This window comes from Vicugna pacos, chromosome 34 (genome assembly GCF_048564905.1).
Source record: "Vicugna pacos chromosome 34, VicPac4, whole genome shotgun sequence".
Lineage (NCBI taxonomy): Eukaryota > Metazoa > Chordata > Mammalia > Artiodactyla > Camelidae > Vicugna > Vicugna pacos.
The window spans coordinates 21,472,223-21,487,512 of NC_133020.1; the positions used below are offsets into that span (position 1 = coordinate 21,472,223).

The 15,290-nt window shown below is 60.6% G+C and overlaps 1 protein-coding gene across 1 annotated transcript in view; it reads right to left on the bottom strand.

Annotated features, from left to right (window-relative positions):
• CACNA2D4 (calcium voltage-gated channel auxiliary subunit alpha2delta 4) overlaps positions 1-15,290 on the bottom strand; it is a 72,717-nt gene that overhangs the window by 30,399 nt on the left and 27,028 nt on the right. Inside the window, exons 19-25 of the mRNA XM_072954442.1 lie at positions 15,182-15,249; positions 14,076-14,121; positions 13,899-13,996; positions 13,681-13,774; positions 6,910-7,005; positions 5,304-5,431; positions 2,049-2,129 (exon numbers count right to left, since the gene is read on the bottom strand). Coding sequence (XP_072810543.1) covers positions 2,049-2,129; positions 5,304-5,431; positions 6,910-7,005; positions 13,681-13,774; positions 13,899-13,996; positions 14,076-14,121; positions 15,182-15,249 — 611 coding nt within the window. The remainder of the gene's footprint in view (positions 1-2,048; positions 2,130-5,303; positions 5,432-6,909; positions 7,006-13,680; positions 13,775-13,898; positions 13,997-14,075; positions 14,122-15,181; positions 15,250-15,290) is intronic.

Consider the following 15,290-nt stretch of genomic DNA (forward strand, 5'->3'; position numbering starts at 1 on the left):
ACACCCCAGAGAGCCAGGAGCAAACCCCAGGGGGAAGGGGTCCCATTCAGCTCCCCGTCCCTACCCCCGTTCCTGGTGGGGTAGCTGGGGAGAGGGTCCTCCCGTGGTCCCGCAGGGACAGCAGAGCTGGAGGTCAGCCACAGCCTGCACGGCCGGGGAACGCGCTCCAGGGTCCAATGCTGGGCTGTGTGCACGCAGGCGGAACTCCGGGGAGAGGGGCCATCAGGCAGCCCGACAGCAGCCCCGCCACACAGGGCCTCTGAGCCAGGGAAACACGTGCAGACGGTGGTGGCACCACTGTCATGCTTGGCCACATTCCCCAACCCGGGCCTGGTCGGCACAGAGAACTGGAGGCGGATCCAGATCAAAACAGCAGGTTCCTAGAAAGGTTGTGGAAACTGTTGCTAAGTCACCTGCTGAGAGGTTGACCGATCTGTCCTCCTTCGTCGCTCGCTCGCTGGCCCCGCAGCTGCCCTGCCACCCCTCCTCGGCCCCACCCCTGCACAACACGGATGTGCGCCCAGCCTGCCTGCCACACAGCAAGTTCATGTGCACACAGGGACGGCCTGCCAGAGCCGCCAGCCCCTCCTCGAGCCGCGGGCCCAGCTGGCCCAGGGTCAGGGAGGCTGAGCCACAGGCCAGGAAGAGGAAATTGCCAGAGGAGACTGGAAAACAATCCAAGCAGAAAGGTGTCCTGCGCCTCATCCCTTTCCTAGCACAGCCGCATCGCCCGGAGCATCAGAGCCTTTGTCTGCAGAGAGTTAAAGCGGCAGCACCAGGACACGGTTTCCATGGCAACCCCTCCCGGCTCTAATTCGAGCTGAGTTAAAATGATATCGAATAATTGGAGAGTGCAGGAGAGCGCAGAGGCAGCCTGACCCCGCATGCTCCTCTCCCCTGGCCCCCCAGGTGCGCGGTGCTGAGGCGGCCAGTCGTGGAGGGAGCAGGTCGGGGACAGGCTCAACCAGGCCACGGAACGGTCTTTGGGGCCTGGGGTCAGCAGGCCAGGGTGAGGACAGAAAGGCGGCGGATGGTGTGGGCCCCTCCCAAGTGCCCAGCAGTGCAGCCTGTGGACTCCAGTGACAAGTGCATGAGGGTGCCAAGCAATCCGACCGAGTTACCCACTCCTGCCTTCGCCCCATGGATGGCAGCCCGAGGTGGCAGCCCGCCTGGCCGGCCTGCTCCTCCCAAGTCCTTCACTCAGGCTGGGGGGGAGTTGGGGGTCCTGTCCCCCCACCCCTGCAGCGGCGGTGGCCCCGCACAACACAGGCGCCCGGTCCCAGCACCCACGCTGACTGAGGGTCCGAGGATCTTGCAAGTTCTAAACACGGCAGGGTCAGAGACATGAGGTGGAGGCTGGAGGAGGTGGCTTCCTCACACAGACCTCACAAAGTCGGGGCAGCATGCGAGGCTCACTGGGCCCCTTCTTGGCTTTTGTGGCCCAATCGCAACACAGGGCCACGAACTGGGGCCTTCAAAAGAGGCGACCTGAACTCTAATTCCAGCTTTATCAACTTAGCCGTGGAACTCTAATTCCAGCTTTATCAACTTAGCCGTTTCTGGGTCTCAGTTTGTCCTCGGTAAAATGGAGCCAAACCAGATCACCCGAAGGCTAGCTGAGCACATGCACGGAAACGCTGGACCGGCGCCGGGGCTCTGGCTCCGGGGTCTAGTCACCAGTCCCAGCCCCCTTCAGTGGGATCCGGGGGCCCAAGGCGACGGAGGCGGAAGCGACGGAGGCGGAAGCGACGTGCAGAGGGTGGGAAGGCAGCCTGGGGAGCAGCCTGGATCCTGTGTGACCTTGAGCAGATCTCTTAACCTCTCTGGGCTCCACTTTACACCATGAACTCCGTTAGAGTTAAGGTTTCATGGTTTTATAACAAAATGGCTTGGAGGACTCTGCCCTCTGGCCCCATGCTTCACCAGGGAAGATGCACAGCCAGAGGGCTGTGGCCCCAGCCCCGCCCAGGGCCGCCTGCATCACCTGCGCCTCGTTCTCCACCCAGACTCACAGCTGCCCGGCCTCACGGCCCCGGGGCAGCGCCTACCTGCTGCGATGGCCGTCCTCCCGTCCACCGTCACGGCCACAGCGGTGCTCACCGTCACCACCACAGGCTGGCCCGGGCTCTCTGGGGAAGGAAATGGCCGGGTCACTTTCTCAACGCCTGCAGGGCTGTGGCTGGGGAGGGCCGAGAGGACAGGTGAGGACCAGGTCAGGACGCTCCTCGAGCCAGTCAGGGGCCGCCCGGGAACCTGTCCATTGCCCGCGACCGCTGGTCTTTGCCGAGGGCCTCCTGCATGCTGGGGGCCCCCAACTCTCCATGCAGCTCAGAAGCCACCAGGCCGCCTGGACAGTGTCACAGCCAGGTCACTGTGACACTGAGGGTTTGCTCTGCCCAGGGCAGCAAACCTGCCTGCTACAGCTCGGGAGCCCTGCTGGGACCCACCCAGAAGGCTCGTGTGACATCAAGTGGCCCTTTCGAGCAGGGGGCAGGCTGCATTCCAGGACGCGGGGATGGCTGACCCTGGGCTGACCTTCCTCAGCCACAAGAGTCAAGAGTCAGGGCGACCGTGGCGGCCCCACAGGGAGGCCCGACACCAGGGCTGCGTCCTGCAGTCGAGCTGGCGTCCGAGGCGCCCACAGTCCTGGCAGCCCCCACGCCGCGGTCCCACCGAGCCTTTCCTTGCTGACGGCTGGTCACTGCACTCCTGGGGCATCGCCCGGCTCCACGAGCCTGCCTGGAGTCGCCTTTCCCGCCCCTTCTGAGGGAGTCAGGCCGTGGGGCAGAGTCGAGGCAGCAGTTCCGCTTGCAGTCACACGGCTTCGTGGCTCTGAGGGGCGCCGGCCGGCATGTGTCCTCTGCTGATTAACTGTACAGCCCGGACTAGCTTTTCAAAGCACCCTTGTCTACGGGTCCCGTTCATCACTGAGAACTCCACGAAAGGGGCACGGTTTTTCCTGTGCTTTGTCTTCACATCGAACAGACAGGTCGCAAGAACCTCACGCTGTCCGACGTCACGGAACTTAAATCGATCACTCATTTCTCGTACCCAAGGTTTTGGCAAGGTTACCCGTCACACCTTGCCGTAACCAGGAACCTCCGAGACCGAAAACGACTCTGGTTCTGGGAACTGACACTGTGAAAAGTTGTCCTTGACTCTAGGAGCTTGCCATGATGAAGACACAGGTACCACAGTACACAGAAGCCGGCTTCCCCAGGTGCTTCTGGGAGTGTCCAGGAGGTACTGATGGGGTGGCCTTGTGCTGTCCCCGGCCGCAGGCTGGCTGCTTTCCAGACAGAAAGGCACAGGCTTGGAGGAAACACCGGAGTGAAGGGGTGGGGCCCTAGTCACGCGGTCTCTGGGGACATCGGGGATCTCAGCACCAGTGAGACCCGGAGGCCACCGGGCCCAGCGCCTGGGTGGACGAGCGGGCTACCGGGGGTGGAGGGGCGGGCTGTGGACACGGGGGGACAGGCCTGAGGCGCTGGGGCTCGGGGGAGACTCTGCTCTGTGCCGGCCGGTTTCTCAGCACCGACTGCAAAAGGCAGCTCCACGTGGGCAGAGGGCCACAGAGTCAGCCTGGGGAGGGGCACCGGCCCCTCACCCCGCAGCGCCCCCTCTGCCTCCTCGGGGCCCCCATTAAATGAAGCTGTTTTCTCTCTTCAGGGGAGATGGGAGTGTGCGGGGTCCCTTCCTGGGCTCCTCCTTCTCCTCCCCCTGCCTCCACGTTCCCACCCGCCGGCCGCCTCCTCCCGCCACAAAAAGCTCCCAGGCGCATCCCTGGGCGGGAGGGAGCCCGTCACCACAGAACCTCCCAGGACCCCGTGGGCCCCTCCTGCTCCCAAGGGTCCAGTGTGGGAAGGGGCCTCTCGTGGCCCTCCCTCCTCCCGCCTCAGTCACGTGAGCCCCCCACCCGCAGGGCCAGCCGACCCTGGGGCCCCGGCGGATCCTCAGACTCTCCCTGTGTGGGGAGAGGGAAGGACCGTCTTACAGGCTGGCAGGCTGGATGGGCTACTTGTGGGCAATGCGTCGTCAAGGGGGCAGTGACACTGTGGGTGGAGGACAGGGCAGGCGGCCTCCCTCCAGGGGGCACGTGCTGCCCGTGGCCACTGAGGGGCCGGGGCAGGGCCTCCCCAGCTGTCAGCTGGGGCGTGGTCGGAAGCCCGGGGATGGCTCCAGTGGCGGTGGGGCGGGCGTGTGGGTGGAGGGGCCCTGCATCCGACGTGCACTCAGCCGCCCTCCTTCCGGCCTCTCCCCTCGTGCCCCCACCTCCGCTCACTTTCCGGCTCAGGACCCCCAGAGGGGACTCTTGGGGCCTCCGTGGGCTGCAGCCGCTGCAAGTGTGAGTCGGGACCATGTGCCCTCTAAGCTCCTTCCCGTCCTAAACATCTTGCCATCTTCTTGGTGCTCTGGTAAAGCTACCTAACTTTTCTTGTTTCGGCCATTTTTCATAGTGGGAGCTGCAGCTCTGAAAGGCCCTGGCCCATGGACAGCAGGAATGCGCTGGCTTGGGGCCTCGGCGCCCAACCCAGGCCGCCCTCCTCACCCCCTTCCTGCCCCCACAGCCTGGCAGCCAGGAGGCGCCCCGCTATCAGGGGAGCTGGGGGAGCAGACGGGGCTCAGCGCTGCCGCTCCTGGGAGACCCCGGGGGAGGGAGCGCCGGGGAAGAGCCGGTAGCAGGCAGTGGACTCGGACAGCCCAGTGCCCGCGTGGGTGAAGCCGCCCCTCTCAGCCGGCTGCTTTAAGCAGCTCTCAGAGATGCTCAGATGCTCAGAAACAGCGGACTCGGCGGTCGGCTTCCAGCACGCTCCTGGGTGGAGCTGGGGTTGGAGCCCAGCTCTCCTGACTTCTGGGGCAAGCCTCTTCCCTTAGCTCCAGCTGGATTTTCTTCAATTTTTTTTAACTGAAGTGTAGCTGATTTACAGTGCTGTGTTGGTTTCTGGTGTGCAGCAGCCATTCAGTTATGCATACATATGTTCTTCTTCAGGTTATTTTTCACTACAGACAGTAAGTGCAGTTCCCTGTGCCACCCAGCGGGACCTTGTTGATCTATCTTATACAGAGTGTATCTGCTAATCCCAAACTCCTAATTTATCCCTCTGCCCCCATCTCCTTTCGCTGGCCAGAGAGTGAAATTCCCCGCTGGAGTGCAGGGTAAGGTGCGAGCTGAGGCGTGAGGAGGGGAGGCAGGGCCCCAAGGCCTGGACGTTCTGTCCGGTGTCCCCATCCTGTCTCCCATCCACGTGCAGCGGGAGGAGGGAGGCCGCATCCCCCGGCCCGCAGCTCAGGGCGCGGATTACCTGGGCCCTCCGCCGAGCGGAGGTTGAAGACCATGCTGCCTGGGGGCTGCTCGGCCGCCTGGCGGTACCACAATGGGAAGTGGTCCAGGGTGAACATGCTGGCCTCGTCCGCGGGAGTCAGGAACCCCCTGCAAGGAGAAAGGTCTGGCACGTCCCCCAGATCCGGGAGCACGGTCTCCTCCTCGTTCTGACAAGGTCATCTAGGCTGGGCCCCAGAGCCCCTCGCCTCTGCCTTGGAGGAGCTGCCAGGAGAAAAGGTCAGCCTGTAAGCTGGTGCTGCCCCCGCCACGCGCCCCAGCAACCCCGCCCTTTCCAGAATCTCATGCAGGTGCGTCTGAGGGCACGCTGCCACAGGAAGCGGTAGAGCCCGCCTTACAGAAGAGCTTTCCATTTTCTGCGAACGCCTCTGCCTGCAGGATTTCTTTCTTTCGGATAAAGCCTAATTTCTGCCTGTCAGGCTAAGCGGCGTGTCTGGAGGAGGAGGCTGCACAGTCAGAGAGGGGCACGAGTTCCCCCGAAACGCAGGCTCTCGCCTTGACAGGCAGTGCGGGCTTTCTTTTCCGGAGTGGTTCTACCTTGCTAATTATGGCTCGGGCCCCGGCGCTCGGCAGCCTGCAGGAGGGAGACGGCCCAGGAGCGGAGTGGGTGGCCGGCTATCAGTGACTGTAAATAACCCGCGGTGGGGGAGAGCTGCGGGTGGATTCTGGGGAGGCTGGGCACCCGCGTCGCAGAGGCCGACTGGCCCGGCTGCACTGCCGGCCTGCACTGCGTGGGCTGCACTGCCCGGCTGCACTGCCTGGGCTGCACTGCCCGGGCTGCCAGCCAGGCCAGGGTCCGGCAGGGGAGCCCCCTGGAGGTGTGCATTCGGGGCAGCTGGGTTCATGACTCGGGGAGGTCTGTCCGAAGCCTTTTGGAGGGGATGCAGGGAACGCGAGACTCTCCCCTCACACTGCTGGGTGTGGTCCACCATCCGACCTCGGCCACACAAAGACATGAACCTGTGATTTTCTGACTGGGGGAGTTCAAGGGGATGGGGAAGGACTGGGAATGGTGAGCCTGGGGAGGAAAATTCCTCGTGGTTCAAGACCTCTGGGTGAACCTGCAGGTTCCCATCTGAGTCGCTTGCCGCACCCGTAACGGGCCCTGGAAGGAATGCTTCCTCGGGGAAGGCGGGAGATCCACTTAATTCCTCTTCCTCAGAACCCTCTGCTTCCTAGCAAGTGTGGGTCTGCCCCAGAGTCTCAGAAGACGCTCCGGATGGCGCCGCAGCTGAGTGCTTGGATTTACCAGAAGGGGCAGACAGTGGGTGGGACACAGGGCTGAGGGGACAAGTCTGCCTGGGAGCCCGGCGGTTCTCCCCCAGGTGCCCAGCCACCCCACCTCCTTTGCAGAGAGGCAGGCGCTCTGCCCCCCACCCCCAGCTTGCTCCCTCCTCCCCTGGGGGACACGTCCAGGATGCGCCCAGGCCCGGGAGCACTTCTCTGCCTCTCCCGGCCTGTGAACCCCAACCCTTCCTCCCCTGCACCCCTAGAGCCCAGGGTCTGTCTGTCCACAAAGCACAGGGATACCCGAGGGACCCCGTCCCCTGGCTCCCAGCGGGACTCACTTGTCGGAGACCTTCTCGGAGCCCACGAACAGGCTGCTTCTGAGGAGGCCGGCCCGTGTGCCCAGGAAGGCCATGTCCACCACGCGCTCGGACTCCCTGCAGGCACACAGGCAGGCGGCGTCACCGCGGGTCCAGGGAGGGCACGGGGGGCCGGGAGGACCTGCGGGTCCCCCGTCTCTTCCGCTGTGAGCATCCCTGGGCCTCGGCCCCTCTGCATTTACTCAGCTCTGGGGGGGGGTTGGCTCTGGAGGGCAGGAGGAACTGAGGGAGAGGTTTGTCATGGAAGCAGAGAAGTTGCCCTTCATGAGCAGCACAGTTTACAGCCTTTCACACACTCGCCTTGCCCCTGAAATGTGACAGGAGCAGGCTGCCCTCATCGGACTTCACAACTCTGCCAGCGGGGTCCAGGAGCCTGGGGAAGCCCCCGCGGAGCGTGGAGCACCGAGCACCGTGAGGCCTGCGCCCCACGTGGGGGCCCTCATCTTTTTAAAACTCCAGCTTTACTGAGGCAGAGCCGACACACACCGTGGTAGCTCAAGCGTCCATCGCGGTGGCTTGACTCGCGGGCATGTTGTGAAAGGGGCCTTTCTTTCTTGTGTTTGCTGAGAACACTTACGTTCTGCTCTCACGGGAAGTCCTAACCACACAGCCCAGCGTTCCAACCAGAACCACCATGTTTTACAGAGAGCCCCCGACCCCCTCACCTCACCGCTGAGAGCCTGTGCCCCTTCTAGCACCTCATCTCTCCCCGCCCCGGCACCCTGTCTCTTCCAGCCCCAGCACCCCGTCTCTCCCAGCCCCGGCACCCCGTCTCTCCCCGCCCGGCACCCCGTCTCTCCCCGCCCCGGCACCCTGTCTCTCCCAGCCCCGGCACCCCGTCTCTCTGCCCTGGCACCCCGTCTCTCCCAGCCCCGGCACCCCGTCTCTCCGCCCCGGCACCCCATCTCTCCGCCCTGGCACCCCGTCTCTCCCCGCCCCGGCACCCCGTCTCTCCCCGCCCCGGCACCCCGTCTCTCCCAGCCCCGGCACCCCGTCTCTTCCCGCCCCAGCACCTCGACTCTCCCCGCCCCCACCAACCACTTCTCTATTCTGTTTCTACGATTACACTGGTTTTTTTAAGATTCTTCGTACAAGTGACGCCTGCAGTGCTTGTCTCTACCTGGCTTCTTTCACTTCGCATAGCGCCCTCCGGGTTCATCCATTTAGTTGCACGTGGCAAGATTTCCCCCTTTTTAGGGAGAGGAGGTAGCTCAGTGGTAGTGCCTGCCCAGCACGCACAAGGTCCTGGGTCCAATCCCCAGCGCCTCCACTCAAAAAATAAACCTAGTTACCTCTCCCCCTAAAAAACAAAGCCTTCCTTCTTTTTAAAGCCTGGGTATCATTCCGTCGAGTACACACACCGCATCCTCCTCACCCTTCCAGCCGTCAGTGCTCCCTCAGGAGGCTCCCTTGTCCTGGTTACAGTGAGCCACGCTGCAGGGCACAGGCACTCCGCTTCAAGTGCCTGCCTTCCTTCCCTCTGGATAAACACCCAGAAGCGGACGGCCCGAGGAGCCTACGTGACCGTCAGTTGACACTCCCGCCCCCACGCGCACTTGCTACCGCCTGGCAGGTGCGAGGCGGTCTCTCACTGCGGTTTGGATCCACGCTTCCCTGACCGCTGCTGCCAAACATCTTTCGCGCCTCTGTTGGCTATTTGTAGGTCTCCTCTGAGAAGAACGTCGACTTAGCTCCTCTGCCCTTTTTTTTAAAAAAAAAGTCAGATCGTTTTGTTAACGAGTTGTGTGAATCCTTTACATGTCCTGGGTATCAGCCCCCGAGACACAGTTTGCACAGACTTTCTCCCCTTCCGCACGGTGTCTTTTCATCTTGTGCCCTTTGCCGTGCGGAACTTTCATAGCTTGATGTAGTCCCACTTGCTCATTTTTGCTTTGGGTGTCAAATCCAACAGATGGTCAACGTCAAGGAGCTAACCACCTTCGTTTTCTTCCAGCAGTTCTGTGTTTCAAGTCTTGCATTCACGTCTTTAATCCACTTTGAGCTGATTTCCGATTGCGGCGTCAGATAGTGGCCCAGCTTCCCCAACACCATTTCCTGAAGAAACTGTCCTTCCCCCCAGTGTATATTCTTGGCTCCTCTGTTGTAAATTAATTAACCATATATGGGGTTTCATTCTGGACTCTGTTCTGTTCCACTGATCTGTGTGCTTGCTTTTCCAGGAACATACTATTTTGATTATTGTAGCTTTTGGAACATGCTTTGAAATCGAGGCACATGATGCCTACAGCTTTGCTCTTTTTCTCAAGGCTGTTTAGGCTATTCAGGGTCTTCTGTGGTTCCACACGAGCTTTAGAACCGTTTTTTTCTATTTCTATGGAAAATGCCACTGGAATTTTGACAGCGATTGCCTGGAACCCGTACAGTGTCGACCTTTTAACAATACTTATTCTTCCAGTCCACAGGCATTCAACAGGTTTTTACATGCCTTATAGTTTCCAGTGTACGAATCTTTCACCTCCTTGGTGAAATGTATCGCTAAGTGTTCGTCAAGAGGCACTGCCCGCCCGAGCAGGGCTATTCCTTGGTTTCTTCTTATTTCATTTTACTTGAGAAAAGCTCCCCCTCTTCAATGTCCGGTCACCCTGAGGCTCAGTTTGCACAGGAGACACGGCGTGAAGAGTCGTGTCTATTTATTTACCGGTTTGTACAACTGTGAGCTGGTTCCCTACCATCTTCCAGGGTTGACCGGTAAGCTTTTTTTCCGTATCACCGTGAGCCCAGGATTTTAACACGTTTCCTGTGCTTTGATCCAGCGTGGCCACGACCACTTTTGCTGCTCTGACTGCCCCACGGCGGGCCGGCGAGGGCCTCCTCCAGTGGCACGATCTCACTAGTCCTTAGTGACTCGCCCCTGGGATCAAAGGATGCCCCCGGGTCAGTCTTCGCCCCGGACCTGCCCCAGTCCTGCACTCCAGGGGTCACAGGCTCGTTTTAACGAGGGTTTCGTAAAGTGGACATTGGAAGCCCCGCCCTGGGTCTGGGGTGCCCTGAGGTGGGCCTCTCAGCGATGAGGATCCCCCTTCTGCTTCTTTCAGGGAGAATACGTCACGAGTTCACTGATGTTTCCGATCCGTACTTCGCATTAAGTCTAAACTTAACCTCTCTGATTTGTAATTAGAAGCCTTCCTTCTCCTCTTGTTGGCTGAAGTCTTGCTCCCGTTGACTTTAACACACGACTGTTTGCTCTGAACCGTGCAGTCTGAGAATAGCCAGCAAACTCAGTTTCCAGTGGGGGGCTGACTGAATGCAGGTTGTTTTCTTTGCTGAGGGCTTAGGTTCTGTTTCCAGGTCCTTGAACGGAGTCCCCGTGTGTGTGGTTGCTGCACGGACTTGAGACACACCAGGTTTTTTTGCTTCACTTGCTTTCAAAGTTTTACTTTTTATTTTGTTTTTTATTTGGGGGGAAATAGGTTCATTTATTTGCCCACGTTTGGAGGGAGCACTGGGACCGGACCCAGGACCCTGGGCGCGCTAGGCACGCGCTCGGCCACTTGAGCTATGCCCTCCCCCCCACCCCCGCTTTACATAACAATGTAAAGCACTTACAGGGTTCCAAAGTCAAACATGCAAACTACGGTGTATCCCGAAGTCCGTCTGTCTCCATCCTGCTCCTTCACTCTTCCTGAAAGTAACTTTTTTGTTTGCTGGTTTATTACTTGGTTAAAGACTTGTACACGTTCACACGCACACACATACGTGTAAGTTTATGCACGTGTGTGAAGATACATTTGCATTTCCTCCTTCAGACAAAACTGTGGACTGTTACACATACTTCTCTCTGTAGCTGAGCTCTTCCGTAGCAGGAGGGAGAGTCCTCACTTTTCACGGCTACGTGGTATTCCCTTAGGTGCATCGCCCAGGCTCCTACTGATGGACATTCAGGTTACTCCCAAACTGTTCCTGTTATAAACGGTGCCATGCTGATTAGGGCATGTGACGTCTCTGGGATGTGTTCCAGGAGCGGGGCTGCTGCTCAAAGTGGAGATGCATGTGCCATCTTGTTAGGTTGTCAGATGCCCCTCCAGAGGCTGTGAAACATTTCATATTCCCACCGACTCCCAGTCCACGAAGGGCCTGGCCCCCCGCAGCCGGGTAACGGTGCCCGTCGACCGATGTAGGTGGTGGTCGGTCTAAGTGACAAGGACCACCTCGGTCCAGTTCCGATTTGCAGCCCTCTCACGACGAGCTGGACCAAGCACTCTTCCTGCAGTCCAGGGCCAGCTGCAGGCACCCCGTGAAGCAGCGCGTCTCCTGGTCCTTTCCATGCACGTGGTCGGTCCTTTGCTTCTTAGTTTTGAGGCTCTTTGTCCATCACGAATGTGTGATTTAGGGACAGTTGCCCTTTCTTCGTTTGTAAGCGGCTGCACCTTTCCAGTTTGTCATTTCTCTGCTCACCTTGCTCACGCTCTTACTTTCTGCCACATAAACGCTTCACGTTGCTAAGTTTATCAGCCGTCCCCTTAAAGCTTCTGAATCCTGGGTCGCCGTGGGGAGAGGCCCCCCACGCCTCGGTTTCAGAGCAGCTGGCTCTTGTCTTCTCTGGGGGCCTGTACGGCTTCACTTCTCACGCTGAGATTGGACCCGTCTGGACGTCCTCCGGGCATGCGTACGATGCCATCGCTCCCCACGTGGCTCGCGGGCCAGCCGGTGCTCGACGTCCACCCCTCCCTCGATGGGCTGACATGGCGTGTCTGTGCCGCGTCCACGGCACCCAGATGAATTTCTGGATCTTCCTTCCCATCGCCCTGGCCTGCCCACCCACTCCCGGGTCGGCAGCACACCTCACAACCGCAGAGCTTCTGTAACACAGGTCACTCTCTCGGTGGGACCAGCCTTCCTGTCTTCCCAGTGTTTTCCTGGCTGTTCTCGCCTGGTCTTCCAAATGAACTTCATAATCAGTTTCTCTGGATCCAGAAAAACCCTGGTGGCGTTTGCACGGGGACCGCTGTGAATTTACAGGTTTCCTCAGGGAGGCGCTCTCTCCGCAGCGCAGAGTCTCCCTGACCGAAAACACCGAGCGTCTCCCGTTTGCTCGAGTCTGCTTCTGTGTCTTTCAGGAGTGTCCCACGAGTCTCCTGCGCACGCGTGGGGAACCTCTCGTGCTTCATGCCTAGGTGTGTTGTCACACTTTTTTTTGCTTGCCTAAATATGCCTTCTCACATAATGTCTTTTATCTTGCTTTGGTTTGCACAGATAAAGGTTATCAGCTTTGGGGGGAAGGGCATAGCTCAGCGGTAGAGCACATGCTGAGCATGCACGAGGTCCTGGCTTCCATCCCTGGTGCCTCCGTGAAAAAATGAAACAAGGTTTAAAAACAAAACTCCTGGGAGAAAACACAGGCAGTAGGCCCCGTGATCCCAGCCTCAGCGACGTCTCGCTGCGCTTTCTCCACTCCGTGCTTTTCGCTCCTTTTTCAAGTATCTGCTGTCATGTACCCATGGATTTATTTCTGTGCTCTCAGTCAGTTCCATCCACCTCTGCGTCTGTTTTCCTGCCGGTGCCGCGCCGTCTCGATCGGTCCCCGGATAAGAATACTTGCTCCTCGATGTTTCCCAACATGAAAGGCATCAGCCAACTTGTGAACTTGGGAAGACAAAGACCGCGGGCCTCCTCTCCACACCTGGCGACCCAGCGGGCGGGGCAGCACGGGCGTGAGGGCCTGGACCCGGGAACCGGGCTGCCCGGCTCTGAGTCCCGCTCGGCACCGACGGGCCGGCTGTCCCTCTCGCTCTGCCCTGGTTGCCTCACCTCACGCGGATGATGACAGCAGCTGCGCTGCAGGGCCGCCGTCAGGACGCCTGGCCTAAAGCGCACGGAGCGCCTGGGGCAGCGCCTGGCCCCCTGCGTTCTTTTTCGTTCTTTAGTTTTATCTAATTTTGCATCCGTAACACATTCACATGGTTCAAAATTGTACCCAAAACATAGACAGTGAAAAGTGCCCCTCCCTCCGTTTCAGTTACCCATTTTTTTCTAACCAGAAGCAACCAACGAGAACTGTCTCCCACAGAGCCTTCCATAGATAGAACACACACACGCACCCACGCACTCACACGTGAGCCCCCTTCAACAGAAACGGTGGCACCTGCGCGCTGCGTTCTGCACGCTGCTTTCTCAGTAGGTGCTGGTTCCTATAAAGTTCTGGTGTCTTCACTGGGCCAGCAGTCATCAATTTCCCGAGCGTCCAGGAGAGTTCTGCCGGCCTCGTCAGTCAGAAACTGAATCTCATTGCTGTGTTCACCTCATTAACATCTTAATCGACACCCTCCCGACGTGCGTGTGCACACACTCATGCACACACACGCACGCTCACATCCCCCACCTCTTCCTCCTACCTTCCCACCAGACGCCAGAGCACCAGCTGCAGGTGAGCGGAGGGAGAGAGGAAACCCTGAGGGCTAGGATTCGCTGAGGTCAAGCCTGTCCGTCACGGGGCCTCGACCTCACCTGCTGGAAACGGGCCCTCCTCTGCTGCACCGCTCTCTCCAGGGCACTTTGGCTAACGGGCTGTCACAGCTGGAGCCACCCAGAGGGGTTCTTGGAACAGCTGCTGCGGTGTGGGGTGGGGAATTTGGACCTGTGCCCGGTGGACGCTGTGCCAAGCCCTTGCCTGCTGGGGCCATGAAGGTCGCCGTCACCCCCACATCTTCCCACCCTCATCTCAAGCCAGAGGACGCGGCCCGGCGGTGGGAGGGGCCCCCGGGCGGGACGTACTCAGAGATGTTGAGGGCCAGCGCCGTCCAGTAGGCCTCCATGGGCGCTGTCACCACCGCATCAAACAGCACCTCCTGCAGCAGCTCCTCATCACCTGGGGCAAGACGTGGAGGCCGGCTGTCCTCCCTGAGCCATCTGAGTTCCACAGACAGGACCCCCCACCCCCGCCCAGCCCCTGCCCCCGCAAGTTCCGAGCTCAGGCCCGGAGGGAAACTCACACTCCAGGGCCAGGTCCTGCCCGGTCAGGAAGCGGACCACAGCCTCCAGCTGGCTGAGCTTCCGGTGGTCGGGGTCGATGTCCGTGACGCAGTAGATCCTGGAACCCAGCGGAGCCCCATCACTCAGAGTATCACCCCCGGCCGCTCCCCGCCCCGCCAGCGCCCTGCCCCGCTCACCAGTCACCCGCCAGGCTCAGGTCCGGGTGGAGCAGGTCGTGCAGGCCTGAAACCAGAGTCCATGCTCGGTCAGTGCTCACCCACTGCTGAAGATGGGCCCCCGAGCCGTGGTCCTGAGTCAGAGCAGGAGCTCAAGCCACAGGTGGGTGTCTCCTGGAGCGCCTCCCTTCCTGCTGCCCGCATCTGAGGTCTGAGCCCCACCAGCCAGGACCGGCCTCAGCAGAGACTTTGGCCTCACTGGCTTCATCGTACCCACTGACCACAGGGCCACGCGCAGCTGTGTAAGCTCCACAGCCACGTGCTCAGCACGTGTTTGTCGACTGCGTGAACAAACGCCCTCCTGCGCACCCATCAGGACTCAAAGATAAGCAGGTGCTCAATTAAGGTTTGACAATTGGAGGAAAGGGGGCTGGGAGTGCCAAGGCCGCGTGGAGGCACCGCACGTGGTGCTGGATGCACAGAGACTCAGGCAGGTAGCTCAGAGGGCGCCCCTTCCCCTCAGGAAGCCCGGCGAGTCCGGGGTCCTGAGCCCCTGGACCACAGGTGGGCCTCACCTGGAGGAGGGTTAGGGAGGCCCCCTGCCCCTGCGGTGGTGGCGCCCGGGCACAACTGGGAAGGGGAGAAAACGCACAGGAAGGAGGAGGCCCAGGGAGCTCAGCTGCTGGGGCAATGGAGGGCAGCGCTCCGGCAGCATGGACATGGGGCATGGGGGGTGAAGGCAGGGCCACGCGGGAGCAGGCCGCCAGGGAGACGGGGCTCCCTCAGATGCATCCAGATGGACTGGGCTGGGCAGCAGAGGTGAGCATTTCCAGGGGGAGCATGCACGGGGCAGACCCTGACGCTGAGTGCCAGGACAAGGAGGAGGTGTGGGAGGCCATGGAAGGCGCAGTGAGGATTTCCAGAAAGATCCCTCCACAGAAGGTGAGAGCAAGGAGGACCAGCTGGCAGGTCTCAGCCTCCACTGACCAGCAGGTGCTGCAGGCCCTGGGTACCCGGGGCACACAGACCCCTGCGGGCCGTGTGCCCTGCCCCGGGAGTCTGTCCGACCGGCCCACCCAGTGTCCCAGGGGAACCCAGTTTCCCCAGCTGCCCACCAGCTGACCCACCTTCTTCCACAGACGTGTTTCCCAGGAGAATGTACTCCCCGTGGCCGCGGGACAGCACCACTCCCAGACTGCGGGCAGAGCAGGGGGCGGCTCTCACCAGCAGCGCCTG